Consider the following 25,430-nt stretch of genomic DNA (forward strand, 5'->3'; position numbering starts at 1 on the left):
TAACACTTCAAGAGCATCATGTCTCAGGTGGCAACAAGTGAGAGGGCAGAATTGGAGTTTTCCATTGCGGATTTGTATTCATACAGAGTGGAGGAGCTCAAGAAATTCTGCAAAGACCTTGGTTGCCCTGTGAAAAGCGGATCTAGAAAAGATGTGCTACAAAGAGTTTTGAAGGCCTGGTGGGAGGCCCAAGAGGAAGGTGATGCAAATGAAGAGGATGGTTTTGTTCCCCAAGGTCTGCCTGTGGGCAGACCAGTCTCAAGGGCTGGCAGCTCCCATTCCAGTAGGGGGCTCACTCCAGAGGAGTTGGAGGAGAATCAAAGGGTGAGAAACCATGAAATGGAAATGATGAAAATGAAAATGAAGCAATTGGAAGTAGAGAAGGACAAGGCGGCGGAAGAGAGCAAGAATGCCCGTGCCTTGGAAGAGAAGAAATTGCTTCTGGCTCATGAAGTGAGCATGAGAGAACTGGACATCAAGGCCAAGCAGGTGGAGTCCGGTTCAAATGGTGGCAGCGCACAGCCAGTGCAGGGGGGTAAAGTATATATCCCCAAGGATTTAGTACAGAATTACAATAGGAGTGAAGATATCTATGCCTGGTTTACATCGTATGAAATAGCATTGAGAATGAATGGTGTGCCTGAACAGCATTGGGGGGCGGGCCTGTGGAAACATTTTGAGGCTTCTGGGAGGAGTGCTCTAGAGCCCTTAGAATTAGCAGGTGCCATGACCTATCACAATATGAAAAAGGCCCTATGTCTCAGGTATGGACTTACTCCAGAACAGTATACACTGCAGTTTAGGAACTCCAAGAAGAAAGAGTCTGAGACTTGGATGGAGTGTGTGAATCTGTACTCGCGGGCACTGGAAGGTTGGATGAAGGGCAGCAAGGTAACTGATTATAAGGGGTTGTTACATTTAATTAGTTGGGAGCACTTGAGTAGTCTATGCGTTCCAGAGCTGCGCCAGCATCTTTTAGACAGCAAGCTGACGGACCCCATTGAGCTTGCTAAGGAGGCGGACCGCTGGACCAGTACCAGGGTCCACAGAGGAATTGTGGGTACCATTGCCAAAGGTGGGCAGGGTCCCCAGCAGAAGAGTGGGGGGGACAAGGGTAACCAAAAGGAGTTCTCACAAGGGCCCCAAAACAGTTCCCAGGGTAACCAGTCCCAGCCCCCCAAGTCAAAACCCAAACCAACCTGGCCCCCTAAGGGCAGGTCGGATAACAAGGGTCCCATTAGGTGTTATCACTGTCAGGAATTGGGACACAAGTCTCCTGTGTGTCCCAAGAAATCCCAGGCACCCTCTGGTGCTCCAGCACCGGGTATAGCTAGTGTAGCTTTTGGTGGGGATTTAATTTCTAGCGATTTGGAGGGATTAGCAGTTATGTCCCTTGTCTCTTTAGGAGACACAGAGATGGTCCAGGAAACCCCTGTCCCTTATAACACTAAGAAGTACAGGCAGTGGGTGACCATCAATGGGAAGAGGGTGGAGGCTCTCAGGGACACTGGAGCCAGTGTGACCACGGTCAGGTGTCAGTGGGTCCCTGAGGAGCTGATAATTCCCGATGTACTTCACCCTGTAGTGTCAGCTGACAACTCTGTGCGCCTCTGCAAGGTAGCACATGTTCCCTTTGAGTGGGGGGGTCTCAGGTCCTCTCAGAGTTGTTGTGAGTTCATCCATGCCAGTAGACTGTCTGCTAGGTAATGACCTGGAGAGTTCCCCATGGAGGGAGGTGGAACGCCAGGCTCATTTGGAGATGTTGGGTTTGCCTGAGTGGGTCTGTGTGACCACCCAGTCCATGGCAGCCAGACAGGGTTCTGAAGCAGACCTGGAGCCTGAAACAGTGGCCCAGGTCCCTGCCAGAAAGAGGAAGGGCAAGGGGCGTGGTGCGTCCACCCCCGCTGTTCCCACGGTCCAGGAAGGAGCAGACCCTGCGGGGGATGCCCTGGAGCCTACAGGGGAACAGGTAGCTGAGCTGGGAGACATACCTGAGCTGACCCATTGGCAGTAAGAGGGTGGTCCCTCCAGAGAGGAGTTCTGCCGAGCGCAGAAGGCATGCCCTACTCTTGAAGGTCTGCGGCACCAGGCTGCAGACCAAGCAGCAGGTGCTGATCCGAAGAACTTCTTTCTCTACTGGGAGAATGACTTGTTGTACAGTGAGCCTAGGTTTGCTGAGCCCAGTGGATCACGTACCCTGGTGGTACCCGCAGGGTTCAGAGACTTCCTACTGGGTCTGGCTCACGATGTGCCTCTTGCAGGACATCTCGGGCAGGACAAGACCCGACAAAGGCTTGCCACCCACTTTTACTGGCCCGGGATGAAGACGGACTCGCTTCCTTTTGTAAATCATGCCAGACTTGCCAGGCAAGTGGCAAGGCTGGAAGAAAATGCAAAGGCCCTCTCCAGCCTTTTCCTGTAGTGAGCACCCCTTTCGAACGGGTGGGGATAGATATTGTGGGGCCACTGGACCCCAGGACAGCCTTATTCAACAGGTTTATCCTGGTCCTGGTGGATCATGCCACCCGGTACCCGGAGGCTATCCCTCTCAGGACAACCACAGCCCCGGTTGAGGGCCGTGCGTTGATGGGGTTCTTTTCCCGTGTGGGTTTCCCCAGAGAGGTGGTATCTGACCGGGGTACCAACTTCATCTCCAGGTATATGAAGTCTCTGTGGGAGGAGTGTGGGGTAACTTATAAGTTCACCACTCCTTACCACCCTCAAGGAAATGGGTTGGTTGAAAGGTTCAACCGGACCCTGAAAGGCATGATCATGGGGCTGACAGAGCCCATGAGACGGAAGTGGGACGTATTTTTGCCATGCCTATTATTTGCCTACAGGGAGGCACCACAAAGGTCTCTGGGGTTCAGTCCCTCTGAGCTTTTGTACGGGCACCCTGTTAGAGGACCTCTCAGTCTGGTGAAGGAGGGTTGGGAGAAATCCCCTGGGAAAACCCCCCAGGATGTGTTCAGCTATGTGCTGGCCATCCGCAACCAGACACAGCGCTTCCGGACCCTCGCTCAGGCGAACCTGGAAGCCAGCCAGGATGAGATGAAGAGGTGGTATGACCAGCATACCACTCTGGTGGAATTTCAACCTGGGCAGATGGTGTGGGTGATGGCGCCAGTGGAGCCTTGCGTGCTCCAAGACAAGTGGACTGGGCCATATGAGGTGGTGGAGCGCAAGAGTGAAGTGACCTACCTGGTCAACTTGCGGTCTCCCAGGAACCCCATGAGGGTCCTACATGTGAACCGCCTCAAACCCCGTTTTGAGAGGTCTGAAATCACAATGCTACTTGCTACAGATGCAGGGATGGAGGAGGATAGCGATCCTCTTCCTGACCTCCTGGAAGCTAAGGAGCAAGATGGGTCAGTGGATGGAGTGGTCCTCTCGCCCACCCTGACCCCAGAACCAGGGGCGGCTGGTGTATAGGCGAGAGATGGGCGTCGCCCTGCCACTCTGGGGGAGAGAAAAAAATGAGAGATGGAACACTGAGCAGCTAGCAATTAATTGTGCTGGCTGCTCGGTGAACTAACATGTAAATCTGGGTTTTTGTTTGAGGGGGTGGGGGAGGATGGCCCTTGGCTCTGTGCATATCTTGGCTGGGCGAAGATTTCTTCGACCTGCAGCCAGAAAGCAGGGCAGTGACGACACACTGGTGGGCCTGGTCAGTGTATCACTGCCAGAATAATGTTTTAGTTTGGGCGTTATTCACGTAGCCCAGGGAGGAGTCAGAAGATTACATTAATTTCAATGGCTGGGGGCAGGGCAGTCAGCTTAAACAATGTAGGAGTGGGGGTGTGTCCGCTTCTTCCACGAGACCCAGCAATACTTGTTCCTTTGTAAAATGATTGGTGGGCTGGTGTCTGGGGGAGGAGTTCAAATCCAGTATTTTCCAGCTCCTTCCAGGCTGACGCCATGCTGTCTGTCGTTCAGTCATGCGGAGGAGCCTGGCACGAGAACATTCTATTGGTGAGTAATTTATTTGGTTACCGTACGTTATATTGACCGAGCCCTCTCCAAGGCTTTTATTCACCAACTGCTCTTGAGTGCTAGCTCTACTGTCAGATCCCGAGATAAGGGTAATTAAACTAAGACGTGTGTGTGTGTGTGAGGCCTTTCCTGTCAGGAAATTTTAAATGTTTAAATTGTGAGGCCTTTCCTACCATGCGTCCTTGGGTTCTTTTTTGTGGAGTGTTTGTGCCGCATAGCCTCCCCCACATTTCTGTATCGAGCTTGTTTACATTATGTAAGTCCGAGCGCAGAAAGCACAACATGGCGTGAAATACACATATCTTCAATTAATGGAGAATATTTGCTGTACGATAATCCTTAACATCTTGGGCCTTGACTTATTTTGGCCAGGACAAATGGCGCGCTCAGACCAGCAACGTGCGGCAAGGCAAAGTGGTCGGGGAGGAAGCAGGGGCTGCCAGGGTCCCAGCACTGCGAGGGAGAGGGAGGAGGTGGGGGAGAGCAAGAGTATACAGACGGGAGACCAGCAGGAGAGACATAAATGTGGTAGTGAAAGAACACGAGAGGTTTGCAGAAAGCAGGCGAAACAGAGGCAGCGGAAGCAACGGAGAGAGAAGGAGAGTTGTAGGGCAGGAAGATTAAACCAACAAGAGAGCATGAGGGAGAGGAAAAAAGACGATAAAAGAGCACCTGACAGATAGGAAGAGAGGAGGAAATAGAGAGAGCGCAGGAGAGAGACAGGTACAATTGGGGTGAGAAGTGAGGGGACGGCGAGATAGAAGGAGAATAAAGAGAGAACAATTGAGGGAGTGCACGAGGTGGAAAGCGGGCAAGTAAAGAAGAAAAACGGAACACAATATAGACAGGAAGTAATATATGGAGAGAGAAGAAGGAAGGCGGGTAAATCAGAAGAGAGATTAAAGAGCAGGAGAGTGCATGAATCCCACAGGTACCAGAACTTAATTTGTCAGACAGAGGCTGCTTTGAAATGGAAGAGATCTTTTGAACTGCATGCTCACTGTATTGAAATAGAAGCTAATTAAGTAATGCCAATAAGACGACAACTATCTTCACTGAGTTTAATTCATTTAGTTTTATTCGTTCCCCACCCGCGGGCCGTGATTCCCCCCCCCCCCGAGCATGCCGGCCGCCGCTGCAGGAATATAGTATATACGTCACAAGCTGGAGTTCGAATTCCCCATCTTGCTGCTTGCTTGACTACTAGAATTTATCTCCGACCTGTGGTGGCATTTTAAAATTAAAATACTGATCTTCGTGTTCTGCTTTGCAGTGCATGGTGGTGGGTAATGGCGATCCTCGTGTTCCATTTTACTGTGCCTGGTGGTGGTTAATGGGTTGCCACTAGGGCGGCTGACCCTTGTTTGAGTGGGTCTTCAGAACCCGTGCTCTCGTCACTCCCAAGAATGTCATTCTGATCAATATACTTCAATGTTACGGAAATAGTTTCTTTCCGTGGGACCAATTTGCTTTTATTTGAATCTGATTGTGAACAGATTACTGCAGCGGAGCACATTCAGCCGAAATGGGCTCCGTACCTGCTGCACAAAGCTGTTGGCACCTGGATTTAAATCAAACCCAAGTGGTCGCACGGAGAGAAACTATTTCCGTAACATTCAAGTATATTGTTTCAAGTTTCCATGTAGTTCAGTTCAGTTTACCTCATACTTTTTACTCTTGGCAGAGGGAATGCAAGGTGACCCATTTTATTAATATAGCTACGATTATTCAAAGTTTTGATTGTATTTTATGTATAAACATGGCACTTTAAAAAATCGATAATAATATTCTTTTCAGAATGGAGCAGGTTACTTGTAGACTAATTAGATTGCACATGTGATGTTTTTACTTAAGGAATCGATAGATGATGAAGAGGAAAACAAACTGCAATACTAAACATTAAAACATTGCTATTAGTACACTTTACGTTATCTTTAGAAGATAGTTAGCAGGCTTCACCTATCTGACATCAAAATGGGATTTGTGAGCTGGTGTAAAAAATTGCAACCCAATTGTTTCACTTCTAATTACTTAGCATTATTCTGGCCACTTTGCACTCAATTTTATTCCAAGCAAGAACCAAGCATCAGTAGATTTCATTTTTAAAGTTATATCAACAAATAAAGAACTATGTAAGGTACTCATCATTGTTATCTCAAAGTCAATTATGAAGTTTTTGTGGTTATAATGAATAAGCAGCTACCAACATCATTATTACATGTAATCTCTTTATTGATTCTGTAACTGCACTTTCGCAATTGCTTTATTAGTCTTCTTGCTTTCTCAAAGATGCTTGAAAATGCACCATTTGCACACTATTTTTTCAATTTTTTCTCGGGGGGACCTCCCTTATGACGGTCGGGCTCACTGTGCTCACTCACCACTTGCCATTCATCACAAACGTTTACGCCCCACGACTTTCAAATGTCACCAGCCACCACTGCCCAGAACAGCAGAGGGACTGTCGCCATGTGCTGGGTCAGTTTGCATCTCTGTTCTCCCTGACCCCCGGTATCACCAACTGGTGTGTCCATGACGTGGACACGGGAGATAGCATGCCTGTGAAACAGAAGTTTTACCGGGTGGCTGACAAGGTCAGGGCCAGCATCAAGAAGGAGGTTTCTAAGATGTTGGAGCTAGGGGTGATTGAGCCCTCCAGCAGCCCCTGGGCTAGCCAAGTGGTACTTGTACCGAAAGCTGCTGCGCCAGGTGCCACTCCAGAACTTAGGTTTTGTGTGGACTACCGTGGGCTCAATGCGGTCACGAAGACTGACGCACACCCCATCCCCAGAGCTGATGAGCTCGTGGATCGGTTGGGAGCTGCCAACTACCTCAGTACGTTTGATTTAACTTCTGGGTACTGGCAGATTGCCTTAACTGATGGGGCCAAGGAGAGGTCTGCGTTTTCAACGCCAGAGGGGCACTTCCAGTTCCGTGTCATGCCCTTTGGGTTGAAGAACACCCCTGCCACATTCCAGAGACTGGTCAACCAGGTGCTGTCCGGGCTGGAGCAATTCAGCGCCTCATATCTGGATGACATTGCTGTGTTCAGCTCCACTTGGGAAGAACACTTGCAACACCTCTGCGCAGTGTTGAAGGCTCTGCACAGTGCAGGCCTCACTATCAAGGCCAGTAAGTGCCAGATAGGGCAGGGTTCGGTGGTGTATTTGGGACACCAAGTAGGAAGCAGCCAGGTGGCGCCCCTACAAGCCAAGATAGATACCATCCGGGCCTGGGAACCCCCCAAGACCCAGACAGCGGTGAGAGCCTTCTTAGGACTCACCGGCTACTATCGCCGTTTTGTCAAGGGGTATGGCACCATTGTTGCTCCCTTGACAGAACTAACTTCCAAGAAGTTACCGAAGAAAGTGATTCGGACCAGTGCCTGCCAAGAAGCTTTTGATGCCCTGAAGGAGGCCATGTGTACAGCACCTGTACTCAAGGCGCCTGACTTCTCCAAGGAATTCATAGTGCAGACAGACGCTTCTGAGCATGGAGTGGGAGCGGTGCTCTCACAACTAAATGATGAGGACTTGGACCAACCTGTAGCTTTCATTAGTAGGAGGCTACTTCCCAGGGAACAGAGGTGGAGTGCGATTGAAAGGGAAGCTTTTGCTGTGGTCTGGGCGCTGAAGAAGCTGAGACCCTACTTGTTTGGGACTCACTTCCGGGTTCAGATGGACCACAGGCCTCTCAGACGGTTGATGCAGATGAGGGGTGAGAATCCTAAGCTGTTGAGGTGGTCCATTTCCCTACAGGGGATGGACTTTACGGTGGAACACCGCCCCGGTACAGAACACGCCAACGCTGATGGTCTGTCCAGGTTTTTCCGCCTTAGCGATGAGAACTCCCAAGAGGGTGGGTAGTTCTCCCCACTTTCAGCTGGAGGGGACACGTGTTAGACCTGGCATCTTTGGCGTGGTTACCCCTGACTTTTTTGCCTCTACTTCCTGTATTTTTGATGCTATGCTGGATTTCGTTTTTGCTGGTTTAGATGCTTTGGGCACTTTGCCACTGCTGATCAGTGTCAAAGTGCAAGTGCTCCCTTGGTAAATTGTTATATTGATTGGTTATCCATGATTGGCCTATTTGTTTCACCTGTTAGCCCCTAGTAAAGTGCACTGGGTGTGCCAGGGCTGGTGATTCAAATGCTCCAAGTGGGCTGCAGCACTGATTGTGCCACCCACAGGAGTAGCGCTAAAATGATGTCTTAGGCCTGCTTGCAGTGCCTATGTGCAGTCCAGGACTGCCATGTCGACCTGGCCAGTGCACCCACTGACCAGGCCTTATCCTTCCCTTTCTGTACATGTCAGGCATCCCTATGGTGGCCCTAGGTACCCCCCTGGGCTGGGTGCAGTGTATCTGAAAGGTAGGGCATGTACTGAGGTGTGTAACATGCCCTGGTAGTGAATTACAGCCATTTTCGTTTTTCACTGCTGAGAGGCTATCTTGCCCATAGGATAGAATGGGGGAGGCTGTTTACATGCCTATCTTCCCATAAGGGCAAGATAGAAAATCCAAGTTTGGTATCTTTGTGTTCAGAATTTAATTATACATCTTTTTAGCAAGATGGTTTTTAAATTCACTGTGTGAGAATAGCACTTTTTAGAAAGTAGCTATTCTCCTGTTTTTTTTTATTTTTTAAAAAAAACCTTTATTACAATTTCGAAAAGATACAAGTATGGGCCTACAACCAACAGGCCGGCCGCTAAACGCAGTGTAAACCTAGGCACGACTTAACATGCACATCAATGAAGCAGCAAAAGAGTTACTAAAGTGCTAATCATAGCAGTCAGCCACAGCCGCAGTCCCAAAACAAGCAGGAAAGGTTTCATATCTTTTGAAAAACAGAAAACATCAAACTCACAAGGCAGAGGAGGTTAATGGCAGAAACATGTGCTCCCCGTATCGAGGGAGTAAACCAACCCGGGTAGACAGAGGGGGGGGAGGGGGGCAAGGCAGAAGCGACAAAGTCGCATGTCGCAGGAGCATACAGGAATGCGGGGGCTAGGGAGACAGAGCGGCATCCATCTCACGCGTCTGGGGCGGGGCGCAAATACCTCCACGATAGGAGTTCCAGGGACCCCACACCTTAATCCACTTCCCAGGCTTGCCTCTCGCCACATACACCGTTTTCTCTCTAAACATACACCAGTCCATGTGTTCCTTCCACTCGGAGACCGTTGGCGGCCTCTGGGAGCCCCACAATTGTGCGATGTCACGCTTCGCTATCATATAGCCTAGAGTCACCCATTGCATCTGCGTCACATTATAATCAGTCGGCTCCCAGACATTCAGCAAGCATCTACGTGCCTCCGGCAACAAGGCAACATGCGTGACTTCTTCTAACACCGCATGCACTCTGCACCAAAACCGAGTCACCTCTGAACACTCCCACAAGATATGGAGAAAAGTCCCCAGTAGCCCACAGCCTCGCTTGCACAAACCATCCACCGAATACCCCATACGCATCAGGCCAGGCCCCGTGACATACACTCTATGCAGTATCTTAAGCTGGACGAACCACAATCGGGCCGGGATAGCCACCTCTTTCGGGGAGGCCACCGCTGACACCCAATCCTCGTCGTCCAGTTCTATACCGTCTGCAATCCATGTCTCCCGCAATGAGGCCAGCAAACCCATCCGATCATTGATAAGCTTTTTGTAAATCAACGAAATGGTGCTATCCGGCACATAGCCGTCCAATACTCTGTCTTCCAACGGGGAATGCTCCGGAATAGCCGCCACGTCTGAAAACACGGAACACAAGGCATGATGAACTTGAACATACCGATAGTATTCCCTATCATTCAACTGGTATTCCGTTTCCAGCATGTCGAACGTCTTAAATTTCCCTTTCGTCCAGAGATCCCCTACCGTGCTGATACCAATCGTATCCCACTTCTCGAAGCCTTTCGTAGTATACAGACAACCCAAACGCTGGGACGCGTACAATGGCGTAGCCCGAGTCAAGCGATCCCTCCACCCCATCGCCGCATTTGCTGCATGCCACACCTGCACCGCGACCCGCGTCGGGCCCGTCAACCGCGCATCAAGGGACCCCGAGTATAGTGCTCGATTATAGTCTCCGCCTGGCAGTAGCAATTTGTCCATCTCAAAAGCCGGGTTCAAAGCAGGGCCATACATCCCGTGATTGACGGCAGCCAACTGGGAGGCCCAGTAATATCGCTTAATGTCAGGGAGGGCGATCCCCCCGTCATACCACGGTAGGGTCAGTTTGGCAAGAGCAATCCGCGGCCGCCCATCCCAAAACAATCGACGCTGGAGACACTCCACCTCCCGAAAATAACGGGCCGGCACTACGTCCATAGTGTTCTGCAAGGCGTACAAAAAGCGTGGGAGCGACATCATTTTGAACAATGCTGCCCGGCCGAGCGGCGAGAGCGGCAGCCGCCGCCAACCCACCACATCCGCCCTTAGACGCTGAAGGGGGGAGAAGATTCCGTTCATACCGGGCCACCGGATCCAGGGTTATAAAGATACCCAAATACGTAAACCCCGACTCCGCAATCTGGATAGGGCACCCCCGCGGAAGGGGGGGGGCCTCCCCAGAGAGAACGTATACACAAGACTTAGCCCAGTTAATTACCAATCCGGAGTTGCGACCAAAGGAGCTCAACACGTCCACCAATACAATGAGCGATTTACGCGGAGATGCAAGATACAAGAGGATATCGTCCGCATACAGGGAAACACGATCTTCGTATTCCGGCGTCCATCTAAGGCCACGTATCGAGGGGTGCCACCGCAACCATTCCGCAAGGGGCTCCAAGCAAAGCGCAAAGAGAAGAGGCCACAGTGGACATCCCTGTCGGGTGCCCCTACCCAAAACAAAGGGAGCCGACACCCGTCCGTTGACCACTACCTGTGCCAGTGGGTTGTCATAAAGCAATTTCACCCAACCAATAAACCCCGGGCCAAACCCAAACTTCGCCAACGCCGCCCAGATGTATGGCCATTCCAAGGTGTCGAACGCCATGGTAGCGTCCAAGGACGCCAAGATGGCCGGCTCACGAATGAACGGGGCGCGAGCAAGGACGCCATGCAATCGCCGCAGGTTCAAAGCGGTATTGCGATGGGGTATAAAACCGGATTGATCCTGATGAATCAGGTCGCCCACAACCCGGATCAGACGATTGGCCAGTACCTTGGCGAGGATTTTGGGCTCCGCGTTTAACAAAGAGATAGGCCTGTAAGAAGTACACCGATCCCGCGGCTTCCCTTCCTTATGGATAACAACAATAGTAGCAAGACGTTGGTCAGAAGGGAGGGAGCCCGCCGCCTGAGCCTCAAGGAACATGTCCCGGAGATACGGGGCAATCGCATCTGGGCGCAGCTTATACAATTCGATGGGAAGTCCATTAGGACCCATGGCCTTACCCGAGGCAATGGAGCGAATGGCCAAAGCAATCTCATCTGGCGATAGGGCCGCATCCATCAATACTTTATCCTCCTCAGATAGGGAAGGCAGAGTAATGTCTCGAAGCAGCAGTCGAGAGTCTTCCTCCGATCGCTCTGAGACCGGAGAGTAGACCCCGTGAAAATACTCCGCAAAGCAATCAACAATGTCACCGGGGTCCGTCACACGCACACCATCCACCCTCTCAATCTCAGGCACCACTCGACTCGCTCTCTCCTTCTTATCCAACCAGGCAATCAACTTCCCTGCCTTATCACCCATATCGTACAATCGCCCCTGTTGCTCCCTGCTCATACTCCTAGCAGATTCAGTAACCAGCGCCTTATAGTCGGCCTGCTTAAGCTCCAGCACATGCAATCTGTCATCCGTAACACCTTGCTCCAAATCACTCTCCAACTCGGTGATCTCATTTTCTAGCCGAACAACCTCCTGCGCCTCGCATTTTTTGGTGTGGGAAATGAGAGATAGGGCCTGGCCCCGGAGCACCGTCTTAAAGGCCTCCCAAAGGGAGACGGCGGACGACACCGACCCCACGTTATCATTAAAATAGTGTTCCAAAGACTTAACCAGGTCTGCACGAATCGCGGGGTTCCGGAGGTACCAGGGGTTGATCGGAGCCACCCTCCCCTCAGCCCCCAGGGCAATATCTAGGTGCAGCAAAAGGGGGGAGTGATCAGATATACCGCGGGCCAAGTGTCGCACCTCTCCGATCATCCCCGCCTGGGCAGCAGGTACTAGCATATAGTCAAGCCTCGAAAGACTACCGTGGGCCCCGGAGTGGAAGGTATATTGCGCTTGTCCAGGGTGTTTCAACCACCAGCAATCTATCAGTCCTAGGGGATCCAGAAAGCCCCCCAGCCAGTTCTGGGCCCGAGGGAGGTCCCTAGGGGGGTATCGATCCTCAACACCGGAAACCACCGCATTAAAGTCCCCCCCAGTACCAACACCCCCCCCGGGAGCCCAAGCAGCAGGCGCCCCAAATCAGCGTAGATGGCCGTCTGCAGGCCCGGCGGCACGTAGACCGCGACCAGCGAAAGCAATCTACCCTCCCACCTCCCCACCAGCGCAGTGTAGCGCCCTCTGTCGTCGTGGAGCACCTCATCCACCACCAGCGGGAGAGAGGTCCTGACTAAGATGCCCACTCCCCTCGAGCAAGAGGTGAAACCAGAATGGGCCAGGAGGCGATATCCTCGTCTGTTCATGGCATGAAAAGAGTTCCCTATGAGGTGCGTTTCCTGCAGGAACACAATGTCAGGCGAAATACGTTTCAAGAACTGCAGAACTACCCCCCGCTTTATCCTGTCCCCCAGCCCATTCACATTCCAGGAAAGAAGTCTCAGTCCCCTACCCCCCATCCCTCCCAGCACAAAATATCCCCCTCCTGGGGAGCACAATCATAATAGCACAGCAAAAAATATTACCTCGCCTTGTGAAACAAACAAACAAACCCCAACCCCCCCCCCCATCGACCCCAACAAAACTCCCCCCTCCCTGCACCCCTGCGTGAGCCCAAACAGCCCCCCCAACATGCAGTGTGCCTGTCGCCCCAATATGAAGAAAGGACAAGAAAAAACCCCAGAAGGAGGAAAGGGCCCCAGCAAGCCCCCCGCAACCTCCAAATACCACGGGGCAAAGCGTTACAAACTGGAGTCCAGTGCAGCCACCGGTGCAAAACGTTACCAACACAGTCCATCACCAGGATCACAGTTCCATTCCTACTCAGTCAACCCTCTCCGCTCTCTGCCATCCGACCCTCCCAATCCCGACTCTTGGGCAGGGCATCCAGCCACTCTCCCACCGCCTCCGGCCGGTCGAAGAAGTGGGAGCGACCATCCAACTCGACCCGCAGCCTAGCCGGGAACAGCATTGCATACTTGAATTCCATGTCTCTCAAGCGCCGTTTGATGGCCGAGAATCCCATCCGTTGCTTTTGAACCGCTTGTGTAAAGTCTGGGTAGAAGCTAACATTAGAGTTCTCAAATCGTACTGGCCCAGCCACCCTCGACGCCTGCAGGATAGCGTCCCTGTCCCAAAAATTAAAAAGTCGGGCAATGATAGGCCGCGGGGGGCACCCACCTTGGGCGCGCCCCCCGGAATCCTGTGGGCCCGTTCCACAGCGAAGAACTTGCTCAGCCCTTTGGGTGCTAGATGAGTCACCACTAGATCCTCCACAAAAAGATCCACAGCAGACTCCTCCGACCGTTCGGGCACGCCGATAATGCGGACGTTGTTCCGTCTGGCCCTGCCTTCGGAGTCCTCAAGGCGACGCTCGGTCAGGTCACTGGCGAGCTGCAACCTCCGCACCGTCGTCTGCAAGGCGGCCACATCTACCGTTAGGCTCGACGCTGCTTGGGTCAATGAGTCGACCCGGTCGCTGGTTTTCGACAGGTCTGCTCTGACCAAGGTGACATCAATCAGCACCGAGTCCAATTTGTTAGCCAGAGTATCCAATTGCTGGTTCACAGTCACCTTCATCTCCTCAATGGCCCCCATGACATCCAACAGGGTCAATTCGGATGATGCGCCCGAGGCCTCCTTGGGCGGCTCAGGCGATTTACGCGATCCACTAGGGGATCCCTTTGGCTGTGCATAGCGGTCCATATTGTTGGCCTGGGAATAGGCTCCCCTCCGGGTAGATTTGGGTTTCAGTTTGTCGCCGTCCACTCTCGTCGTCATCGTCAGCGATCAGCAAGGTCAGCACCCTCCAGTACCCGGAGGAAGGCCAGGAGATCCGGGCCGCCAACTGAAAGAGGCCCGTTTACAGTTCAAGACTAGGCCTTGCACTCCGTACCCCGCGCAGCTCTCACAATGTTCCACGCATCAGTCTCGGTAGCTCAACTCGAAACCGAAAGTGAAAGCACGGGGTCCGGGGCAGGCCCAGCCTGGCATGCCGCTGTTGTTCAATTCGCAGCCGGACACCTCACCAACCCGAGTTCGGCACCAAGGCCGGAGAAGGCCGCAAACTTCAGATCGCCAAAAAACACGTTCCCGGAGTCCAATTTCGATTTGGAAAACGAGTGGCACCTTAGCGCAAGATCATAAACACAAGCCCATCGAAAAAATCAGGATTATGACAGGATAGACGTGGGAGGTTGCGGAGGCCCTCGGGAGCCACAAGCCTACGCGGCCATCTTGGTTGCGCGCTAGGCTCATCGCTATTCTCCTGTTTAACCTTCCTGTGTGCCTGTGTGCTGGTTGGCTGACTGGTGTCATGTGATGGGCTAGGTGGCTCCAGGAGCCTGGATGAGTCAGCAGCAGGGTGAATAGGGAGATCTGCTTTAGATGGGTGGGAGGAGTAGTCCCTGGGTTTGAATAGGGCTGCCCCTGCCAACACAATGCTGGCTCCACCCCCTGCTGGCCAGGCTGAGGACTCTGCCTCTGCCAGCACAAAGAAGGCTCCACCTCCTGCTGAGCGTCTAATGACCCTGCCCCTCACTCTGAAAGGAACCAGGTGCTCCAGAGCAGAGCACACCCAGGAACTGGTTTGAGCAGGGAAATCCCCCACTAAAACACAGAGAGACAAAGACTTGGAGGTGTATAAGAAGAGGACCCCAGACACCTAAACTTTAGATCACTTTGGAACTAAGAAGAAACCTCTGCCAAGGAGAAAGCTGAAAAGAACTGAAGAGGAGAAGACTGCCTGCTTGCTGTTTTGCTTTGCTGCCAAGGAGAGGGGAAGGACTTTGCTGTGTCCCCTTCTTTTGATTCTGATCTCCAAGGGCCTGTGATGAGCTGGCTCCCTGTTAAGAAGTCCCAGGAACAAAAGGACTTCACCACCAGCTCCCCTGGAACTCTGCTGAAGGAGTTCTGACCTGCCTTGGAGTGCTTGCCCAGTCCTGGGGCCTCAGGAGGTCGTTTTGCTGTGTTTTGGGAGCTGGAAAGCAGAAGCGTGAAAAAGAGTAACTGGTACCCAACGCATCATCCGATTGCGTGTCGCAAGAACGAGAGTGCGAGGAGAATTTCATTGCGGCGTCATCGCTGCACCCGGAGTCCCCGCATCGCCGAGTGCGTCGAGCATCGTCCCGGTGCGAGAAGATTCCTGACGCTGTGAGGGTCGTCGCAGAACCAGTTTGCGGGCCGCACCACTGCCGGTGCGTGAAAGTATCCAGTCGCTGCGTGCGTCGACGCAGAGTCCCGTTCCGTGGCGCATCGAGAGTTGCGGCGCCGGAAGTCAACGCTGCGCCGCGCATCGTGCCACGTCGAAGAGTGGCGCATCGAACCTGTGCGTGAAGCTTCCCCCTAAGAAACCTACGCAACGAAAGCCAAAGTCATCGCATCCTCCCCCTACAGATCGGAGCCGGCGCATCCACCTCTGCTGCGTGAAGCAGGGCTGCTGCAAAGCCTCCCCAAGATCTCAGGAGTATCGCATCGCCTTTGCCTTCTTCCTTGTTATAGCTTTTGGGAACCTTATCGCAACTACAGGTACTGTTGGGCACAAGAGTGTCGCATTTTGTGCATTGAGAGTCGCATTGTGCAAGACACTGACTTTTACATCCTGGAGTACTTTCTGCAAACTCTTGAACTACCTTTAAAGTAACCTTTTGAATTATATGTTGGTTTGTCTGTAGTATTTGGTCTTGTGAAGTTTTTAGTAAAGATACATTATTTTTCTAAAACTGGTGTGGAGTAAATCTGTGGTGCTTTCACTGTGTTACTGTGAGTGTTGGTACAAATACTTTACATATTGCCTTTGATAGCCTAGACTGCTCAGGCCAAGCTACTTAAAGGGTGAGCAGGGGTTATCTTAACAGTGTATCCCCCTTTCCCTGACTAGAAGCAAGGGTCCCTACTTGGACAGTGGTACCTACCCTGCCAACTAGAGACCCCCAGATCTAACAGTGTGAAATGATGTCATTTTTAAATAGAGTGTACTGAAGAGACGGGCCTATGTAAGGAAAAGCTGACGCAGCAAACTGAGCCACAACACTCCCGTAACTATTAGAACATTTGTGCATCTCTTTTAGTCACCAACAGACTGTTGTGCAGACGCTAATTAATGCAAGCTTCCCTCGTCAATCCCGCTTCTTGTTATGCGTACAGGCCAGCCCTAGATTCTTTTTGTTCCACACATCTTAAACCACAACCTTTAAAGTAAAAATGAATATTATTAAAAAAAAGTGTTAAACAAATAAAGTGCCTTAGTTGAAGTAATGTCTACGGCCCACGTAATAGCCTAAATTAGCTCAGTGATCTTTAAATCACGCTTCAGTTGAGTTGGCCTCCACCTGCGTTCAACAGTTTTGATTCAAATGATCTCGGGAGCAGTGCGTTTTAAACCATAAAGTGAGTTGTGATCAGCAGAGGGCTTTTAAACTAAAACCAAACATAGGTGCCAAGCTTTCAATGTAATTATGCGTGACATTTCTGTATATGAAATTTTAGATCATAAGCATGCTTGCAAAAACTGTCTAGGTCGAAATTTCTTTAAAAAAATAAGACAATTTTGCATACAGCCAAAAGACAGATGTTACCGAGATGGACTGATTAACATGCGAGCTGTCTGGCAGGCTGCTTGCAAACTATCAAGGAATCATTTTATCACAGTCTGCCCTCCCCGTTTGTCACTCTCCACTAAAATATTACACACATATAGAAAGCAGCCTACGCTGCTCGGCGCCAGTAATTCTAACATAACCATATAATGTCAGTCTCCTCCGCCATTAAATACAGATTGAGGTGCACGGCTAAAAGAGAAAACAAACTTGTTATTTAGGAATGTTAAAAGATCTTTTAATTCACCCTGGGCAGGTGATGTATTCCAGTTCAGGTGCCTGAAACCAAGAATCTACGCGCATTAAAGTATAAGGGCAGTGATACTTCTGAGAGGTCAAAGGGCAGAGCACAAGATTGATGCAGAAAGCAATTCTGATGAACTCTTGTGGCACTGACCTTGTAAGACAGCTGCTGGGATTTCAAACACTGTCACTGTAAGTTATAGACATGAAGAAGAGCATGCTGCAGGGAAGCTTCCATTGCAGTGTGTCCTAAACACAAGGCAAGCCCATTAGCAGGGACACCTACTGAAATATGCATTTAATATGGGTGAAAAAATAAATTCCAGTCTGATCAAGAAGGTTGCAAGAGATATTTTGCTTCCAGGTCACAACTAAAGTCAAACAGCAGCAAGGCAGAGGCCTACACTAACCTATGACATCCCAGGAGTCACACGTTGGAGTACTGTAGACATCAAGCACAAGTGCTAATCACCCACAAATGAATGAATGCTGAAGATTTGGAGTTTGGTTATGCTTTTGAAACTGACCGTTTATCTCATTTCTTAAAATTAGCATATGTTTGATTCTATTTTATTTCGTCAACTTTTCAAGGATCTATATTTGCCACATGCTGGAAACCACCACCCGCCCTCCCTTTTATCCGGTTTAATAGGTATTATATTAGAAAAGAGCTTCAACGTTGCTTTTTAATAACCCCTTATGTCCCAAGGAGGGAATTCTCCCAAAGCAGATAGAAAGCAGGCTTCATCGCCATTTTTAATATACAGCGCTTCACTCGCTGATTGCTCAGTGTGTCTCTCGTGCATCATGCGTCATATGACTCTTGTATAGCTCATACTTTGAACTGAGTTGCCTGCAGCTGCCTAGGTTCTGGCTGCAGGTGGGGGTTTATGACGGCGCACAGTTAACAGCTATAAAGTTGGTGCTGAAGGCAGTCTGAGTTTCTCACTGTGTCTGTCAGTAGGACATAAAATCTTGCAAACCACATGCAATCCAGTCCTTGGCTTCTCTACTGAGTTATTGTCGGATATCTGGCATAGGATCCTAATCATTACATGGCTCAAAGACATTGCCTTTGGCAAAACCAATTGTTCTCACAGTTGCTGAGATCTATTGGCTATGCCTCCTAACAGACCTGCCCCTTAGGTGCTGCTGCTAATGTGTGGCTTGCCACAGAATTTTTTTATAACCACATAATATCACAAAATTCAACAGCACACCACATAACTAAACTGCATTACATACCTATCCACAACACAAAATACAATTCCACCTAATAACACTCCATCTCACACAATCCCACTCCACATAATTCCAATACCACATATTTACTATCCACGTAATTCCACAGCACACCATGAGACATCATTCCACTACCCAAATCCACTCCACACCACACAATTACACAACTAACTAATCAAGAATCAAGAATACTTTATTCGGTTTAAAAGACAAAAACCATGAAAGCTACAACATCAATTTACAATAACAGAATACGCACATAAATTATAAAAAGGAGAAGGGTCTAATTAAAATACATCATAACCCAATGTTTTCCTAAGTTTAAAAACATTTTTGAAGAAGCTTAAAACTACAGTAACAGTAAAAACAGTGTCCATTCTCTGAAGTTCTAAAAAGGCTGGGCGACATTTATTAATTTTCCATTCTTTAAGTAGTGGAATAATGTATGTCCTACGAGGTATAGTATAAAATTTACAAAAAAATAATATATGGATATCGGATTGGGGTGAGGAGTCATCGCACGGACACAAAGACAATTTAGGCAACCATGAATTCATTACTGGGAAAGACAAAAGTCTAAAAACGATATTCAATCTAAAACGGGTCAAAAGAAATCGATCGTAATTTGACATCGACAATGTTAAGTATGGCTGCACATTAATACTAGATAGCAAGGGCAAATGCAGGGATACAGACTTTTTCTTCAATTCTTCTTGCCTTCTATCTTCCATAAGGTATTCCAAACATAGCCTGGACAATAAATTCCTGGATGAACCATCCATTGAAAGTGGGTCCTCAAAATATTGTTGGCAACCAATTTTACCAAAAAATGATTTAACGTAATTTAGCCAGTCTAATCGACCCACGTTTTCCAGTTTTAAAACATCCTGGAGAATGGCCCGATTCGTAGTACACTCATTGGTTGTCCATATCCTGTGCCACAGAAGAATGGGTTGGATTCTGATTAAATCAGATATGTAAGTTAAACCCAATTCAATGTGGCAAATATAGGTCGCAACACTTTGAGGAATTGACAGGACGTACCTCAAGAAACTGTTCTCGACTTTCTGAATTGAATCAATGTTGGAAAAACCCCAGAGACCCGACCCATACATTGCAACCGATGTACAAGTAGCATTGTAGATTGTTAAGATTTCTTTGATTGGTTTCTTACCTAGTTTTTTGATAAAATTCTTTAAGGCCATTATGGTTTTTTCGAACAAAAGAGTTCTGGCCTTAACTGCATACGACCACACCCCAGTTTCATGGAACAGAATACCGAGATAGGGGAAGGTGGGGGTAAATTCCAAGGGAACATTATTCAAAAACATTCTTTTTGTAGGCTTACCAGGTCTTTTACCACAATGCATTGAAAAAGTTTTACTACAATTAACTTTTAGATCTAAGCTGGACATAAAGATCTCAAAAGATTGTATCAAGTTTTGAAGTGCCACGGGGGTGCGGGCCATTAGGACTGCATCATCCGCATACAGGAGCGCGGGGACAGACCTCCCCCCGATCCTAGGCATGTCCCCGCACTCCCGCAGAAGGTGACGCTCCAGGCCATTAATATACACCAGAAATAAGAAGGGGGCCAAGACGCACCCCTGACGCACACCCCGGCCCACCTCAAACCCTCTGGTGCATTGGCCCCCACTGCCATAGCGAACCGAAGCTGTGGCCCCTGAATATAAGTCTTTCAAGAAGCAAACAATAGAATCTTCCACACCTATCTCTTTTAAAATTGCCCATAGTTTGACATGAGATACACAGTCAAACGCCGACGAAAGGTCGACGAACGTGAGATACAGACGCTCACCCTTTATCCTCAAATACTTTGATTGTATAATCATTAGGTTTAGGCACTGTTCAATAGTGCCTATACCCTTTTGGAATCCATATTGTAGGTCGCTCATTATTTGATTTTCCACTGCCCAGCTTTGTAATCTTGACAGAATGATTCTCCCAAGGATTTTAACAGATGAGTCCAGAAGGGAGATTGGTCTGTAACAGGCACAACATTGTATGTCTCCCTTCTTATAAATAGGTACAATGACCGAGGTGAACCAAGACGGGTTTAGGCCCCTAGCCAGTGCTGCGTTGAAAAGTTGCACCAGCATGGGACCCCAAAGCTCAATATTTTCTTTATACAAGTCGACAGGGATCCCATCAGGCCCTGCAGCCTTGCCACCCTTCATTGCATTCAGACCCATGTTAACTTCCTCCAGGGTTACTACCAATTTTTCTACCCCGTCACCTGTGTGGTCCCCGATAACAGGATTAGTGATATGGTGTTTATCTTGCGGACTGTAAAGACTTGAAAAATGCGCCACCCAATCCTCCTCAGTAATAGCTATCTCTATTCGCGCTTTGGTATTGTCATAAAGGAGAGGAGTATTAACAGCCCTCCAGAATGCAGATGCATCCTTCAGTTGTGATGCTTCACATAGCGCTTCCAGGGCCTCCTTTTTTATGACCGTTTTCCTATTTTTTAGTGCTTCATTATAGTTTTTCCTGCAGCCTCTTATTTCAATGGGGTTACTGGGTATTCTATGAATGGCTCTTTTCAAGGTGATTAAAGATCTAGTGCAAGCGTTATCGAACCAACTTCTCTTGCCCTTTGCCCTGTTGTTAGCCTCTACCCACAAATGTTCCTTAATTGTGGAGGCTATTGTGTTAAAATGTTCAATTATCATGTCGTTGCTAGATTCTTCGTTTAGGCAAACCTCAAAACTACCAGGGCAAGCATTCAATAACTTATCTAAGAACCTTTCCAGGACAACCTTGTCCCATTTTAAGTTGTACCCGTTTTGTCTGCCAAGGACCACATCCGGAACTGTACACGTGGAGGACACAACCTCATGCCGGTCACAAAAAAGATTTTCGGCCTCCATGATCTGAGGCAAATGGTCACTTACTGGCAGGTGGTCTATAATACTGGACTTAATTAATTTACGGCTGCAGCTATTAGAAGCAATGATAAAGTCAATGGTAGACAATACACCTCTACCGATAAATGTAGGCACCCAGGTTGTGGGTTTTTGGACGATTTCATTTACAAATCCTAGATCATACCTAAACAATATATCGTTTAGTAAGTCCCAAATCAGAGAATGGACAAAATGGGTTAAGTTAGATTCCTGCTCTATCATTAACCCGCACAAGCCCTGTTTTCCTTTAGTACAGATTTTACAATTAAAATCCCCCCCCCAAACAAGCATAGCTTCTCTATCGGTTTTGTCTATTTCATGATGTATGTCCTCCCTCAGCATAGTTAAAACGCTGGGGATTTCTTTCCTTGAAATATTATTATAAAAATTAATAACAACGACATTGAGTCCCTTCTTGTTTCTTAAAGTAATTAATTGATAAAAACTTGATTTTGGGGAAAACCAAATCCCATCGTAATTAAGCTGATTAGAAACAAAGGTTAGTAGACCGCCCTTGGCTCTTCCATGGATACCCCCCACTGCCGGGGTAAAGAAACTTCTATAACCATTAATATTCACTGGCTCTAAAGACCAGGTTTCTTGAAGAGCCAGGATGTCATGACCATCTATAATGGTACCCCAGGATGGATTATTCATTTTCTCCCACAAAATTCAACAGCACACCACATAACTAAACTGCATTACATACCTATCCACAACACAAAATACAATTCCACCTAATAACACTCCATCTCACACAATCCCACTCCACATAATTCCAATACCACATATTTACTATCCACATAATTCCACTGCACACCATGAGACATCATTCCACTACCCAAATGCACTCCACACCACACAATTACACAACTAACTAATCATATCCAACCCACACAATTCCACAACACACCACATACATACAGTTCATAAAACATAGGTAAAAGACATTGCCATTTGTAATGCCAATAGCTCTAAGTTAAACAAATAGGAGACCTATTGTATTTTCAATGCTTGTTTCTTTTATTCTTAAAATCAAAACCAAATTGTGCCAATTCTTTTCAGTGTTAAGATCCACTAGTAAAGTTTTGACGTTGTTGTTTTATGGTCTAATTCTTAGAATATGGCTTATGCTCTTCACCCCTATACTCCCTTCACCTCTTTCGGGACTTAAAAGGACGAAGCTTCCATCCATAAAGCTCCGCAAATTTTCGTTTAGTGTCAGAAAATCAGACACTTGATTGATTAGGATTGTCTATAGGTAAAAAAACATGCATTAGTGGCACAAATATCGAAGAAATGGTTGTCCATCTGGATGTGCAAATGTGACTCAGGACAGTCATTTACTCTATGTCTGAACAAAGGAAAATGTTATAATGTAACTCAACATATTACAGTCTATTAGCATTAAACATGGAGGTATGCAAGGCTGCAAAGTTTCCTCTACAGACTTTGTGAGTTTTGTTTTCAAAACGTCGCAAGCATCTTGAAGTTTAGCAATGCGTACAGAGTGTTTAAAAAATACGTATATGGAAACATTCTAGCAAACATGGAATTAGTAATGTGTACATGCCCTATAAATTCGCACATTAAGCTTGACAGTTTCATGCAAAAAAGTTTATGTGAGAAAACTGTAAAGGTAATCCTTTTCGAGAGAATATTTGCCTACTAATGAAGTAGTGTCCAATTGACAAACGTCAGTGAAATTATAATTTTGGACACTACTAGGAACAATATGAGTTTAATATGTTTTTGATCTTATCCCTAGGACCATATTTTTTGCAAGGCCTAATGCAACATTTAGTTAAGAAATGTATATATTTGGGATCTCTATTTTTTGGATTGTATTAAATGATTTTTATTGTAATCGTTACTTTTAATACTTACATGCAGAGATCACTAGTGCAGCTAGCCATGAAAGGGAAAGGACTCACATAGTCATGGCACTGTTCAAATGGCTGTGATAATAATGTATTGCACAAGGTATACACGCTCTAGAAAAAAAACAGTAAAAAATTAGACCCAGCAATATTTAGTCATTATTTGCTTATGCTAGAGAAATTACAGTGCATGTATTACAAGCAATAGGAATTACATAAACAGAAAAATACGCATTCAAATAAAAATATATCAGCATTAAAATCAACATAGCTTTAAAAAGGACATTATATTTTCTATTTTGATTATTTAGATATTATTTTAAGTCACAAGAAATAACATTTTGAAACACAATATGTGTCCATTAAACAAACATGTTTTATTTATATAATTTATTGCTAGGTAATTAACTTTTTTTGTGATCTTCTCTTCACAACCAACTCCTGTCAGCATCTGATGCTGCTAGATGTGACTGTGCTTGCCTTTAAAAAGAAAAGGCATCCTTGTCCAGTGCATCCCAACACGAGAAGCTGTCATCGCTTCCTATTTCTGCCATCAACATGTTCATCAAGGATTGCCCTTGCAAAGCCAGAACCTTCAACTCCTCATATTACATGGAGCTATTAAGAGTAAAGTGTTCTGTCAGAGTCTTATCACTTGTCACAATCTCACAATGAGAAGTCTCTTTGTAAATGGGACATTCAATTGTGTGACATGAATGAAAGTCGTGGGTATTTGTTAAGATAGCGAAAGACTCCAGTTCATTTTTTCCAGTTTGGCCGCTAAATCCACCACTCCAACTTACTTACCTCATCGGCACGGTGCTCTGCTCTTAAAAAGTGTAATCCTTTGTAACACAGAAGTCACGTTTTTATATCTGTAAAATATGTTTTTTATTGTATCATGTGCCAAAATGTTTTACATTCTTTACATTTTTAGTGATTACATTCACACTATCAACGTTGTATTAATCATTGTACATCCTCAAAACCTATTTAAAATGAATATTGTTGCTTGAGATTAATCCAGATAAATCTCTGCAAGATTGGTAAACTGGTCAGTTACATGTTAAGTTGATGCTCCAGGAAACCAGCTGGGTGTTGTATAAACCGAGTCTTTGGCTCAGCTCTACAAGGTTTGTTTTTACACCCATGGATAACACAAGTGAACTTAGTTCAATGCACCAGTGCTGAATGCAAAAAACAGGTTATTGAAGCCCTGCAGAACCCCACCCAATGCATAACTGAGGTGGAGTCAATACTTTTAGGTTACAGGGAGCAGTGGTAATCCAAATGATCATTCATAAATGATTTACACACTGAAGATGACTCAAAACTAAATATGTATTTCAAAATATTTACTTTAAAATAGTTATTTCAAAATGCCGAGATCTAGTGCATATAATATTGGTAACATCGCAGAAGAAAATAAAAATCAGCTAAGCTTTTCAATAACAGTGAAAACAGGGAAAATTGCAACATCACAATTCTATAACATCACTGTCCTATCTCTAAGTGCTATGCTAGTTCTAGCAGACAAATAAATAATACGTCTGAGCTCTGGAGATGGTGCGCCTACCTGGACAACAAGTCTAGAATAGCTTGTCAGCTATTTTGAGCACAAGGCGAAGCGCTAGGAGATTGTGTCTGTGCAAGAACACAATCTTGCCACCAGTTAGTGAAGGCAGAATGTTAGAAATGGGGGTCTCTAGTTGGCAGAGGTAGGAACCTTTGTCCAAGTAGGGACCCTTCTTCCTAGTCAGGGTAAGGGAGTTACACTCCTGAAATAACCCCTGCTCACCCCCTTGGTAGCTTGGCACGAGAAGTCAGGATTATCTTAGAGGCAGCGTGTAAAGCATTTGCACATAACCAACAGTAATATCGTGAAAACACAACAAAAGGACACCACACCACTTTTAGAAAAATATCCAATATTTTATATACTTAAAACAAGACCAAAACGATAAAGAATCCATAATTCAGTACTTAAAAATGTAGACTTTGCAAGAATATTCGAAAAATACAGTTCCTTGAAGTCAGTAGCTCCGTCCGGGGCTACCACGGCGTCGTGAACAGCAAATCAAAACAGTTCTGGCTGACCGCTGCGTCACGGGCCAGCTATGGTGCCGGGAAGACCTGCAAAACACTACCTTTAGAAATGTAGGGCGTTGAGACCTCTCGTTGAGCTTCGATGAGCTGGCATCAACAGGCA

The 25,430-nt window shown here is 47.4% G+C and overlaps 1 protein-coding gene across 1 annotated transcript in view; it reads right to left on the reverse strand.

Moving 5' to 3' along the window:
• Positions 1 to 25,430, reverse strand: part of OTOG (otogelin) — a 1,045,291-nt gene that overhangs the window by 868,533 nt on the left and 151,328 nt on the right. The window contains exon 10 of the mRNA XM_085647044.1: positions 23,229 to 23,335. Within this exon, the coding sequence (XP_085503170.1) occupies positions 23,229 to 23,335 (107 nt within the window). The remainder of the gene's footprint in view (positions 1 to 23,228; positions 23,336 to 25,430) is intronic.

The sequence above is a fragment of the Triturus cristatus genome, chromosome 3_2 (assembly GCF_964204655.1).
Source record: "Triturus cristatus chromosome 3_2, aTriCri1.1, whole genome shotgun sequence".
Taxonomy (NCBI): Eukaryota; Metazoa; Chordata; class Amphibia; order Caudata; family Salamandridae; genus Triturus; species Triturus cristatus.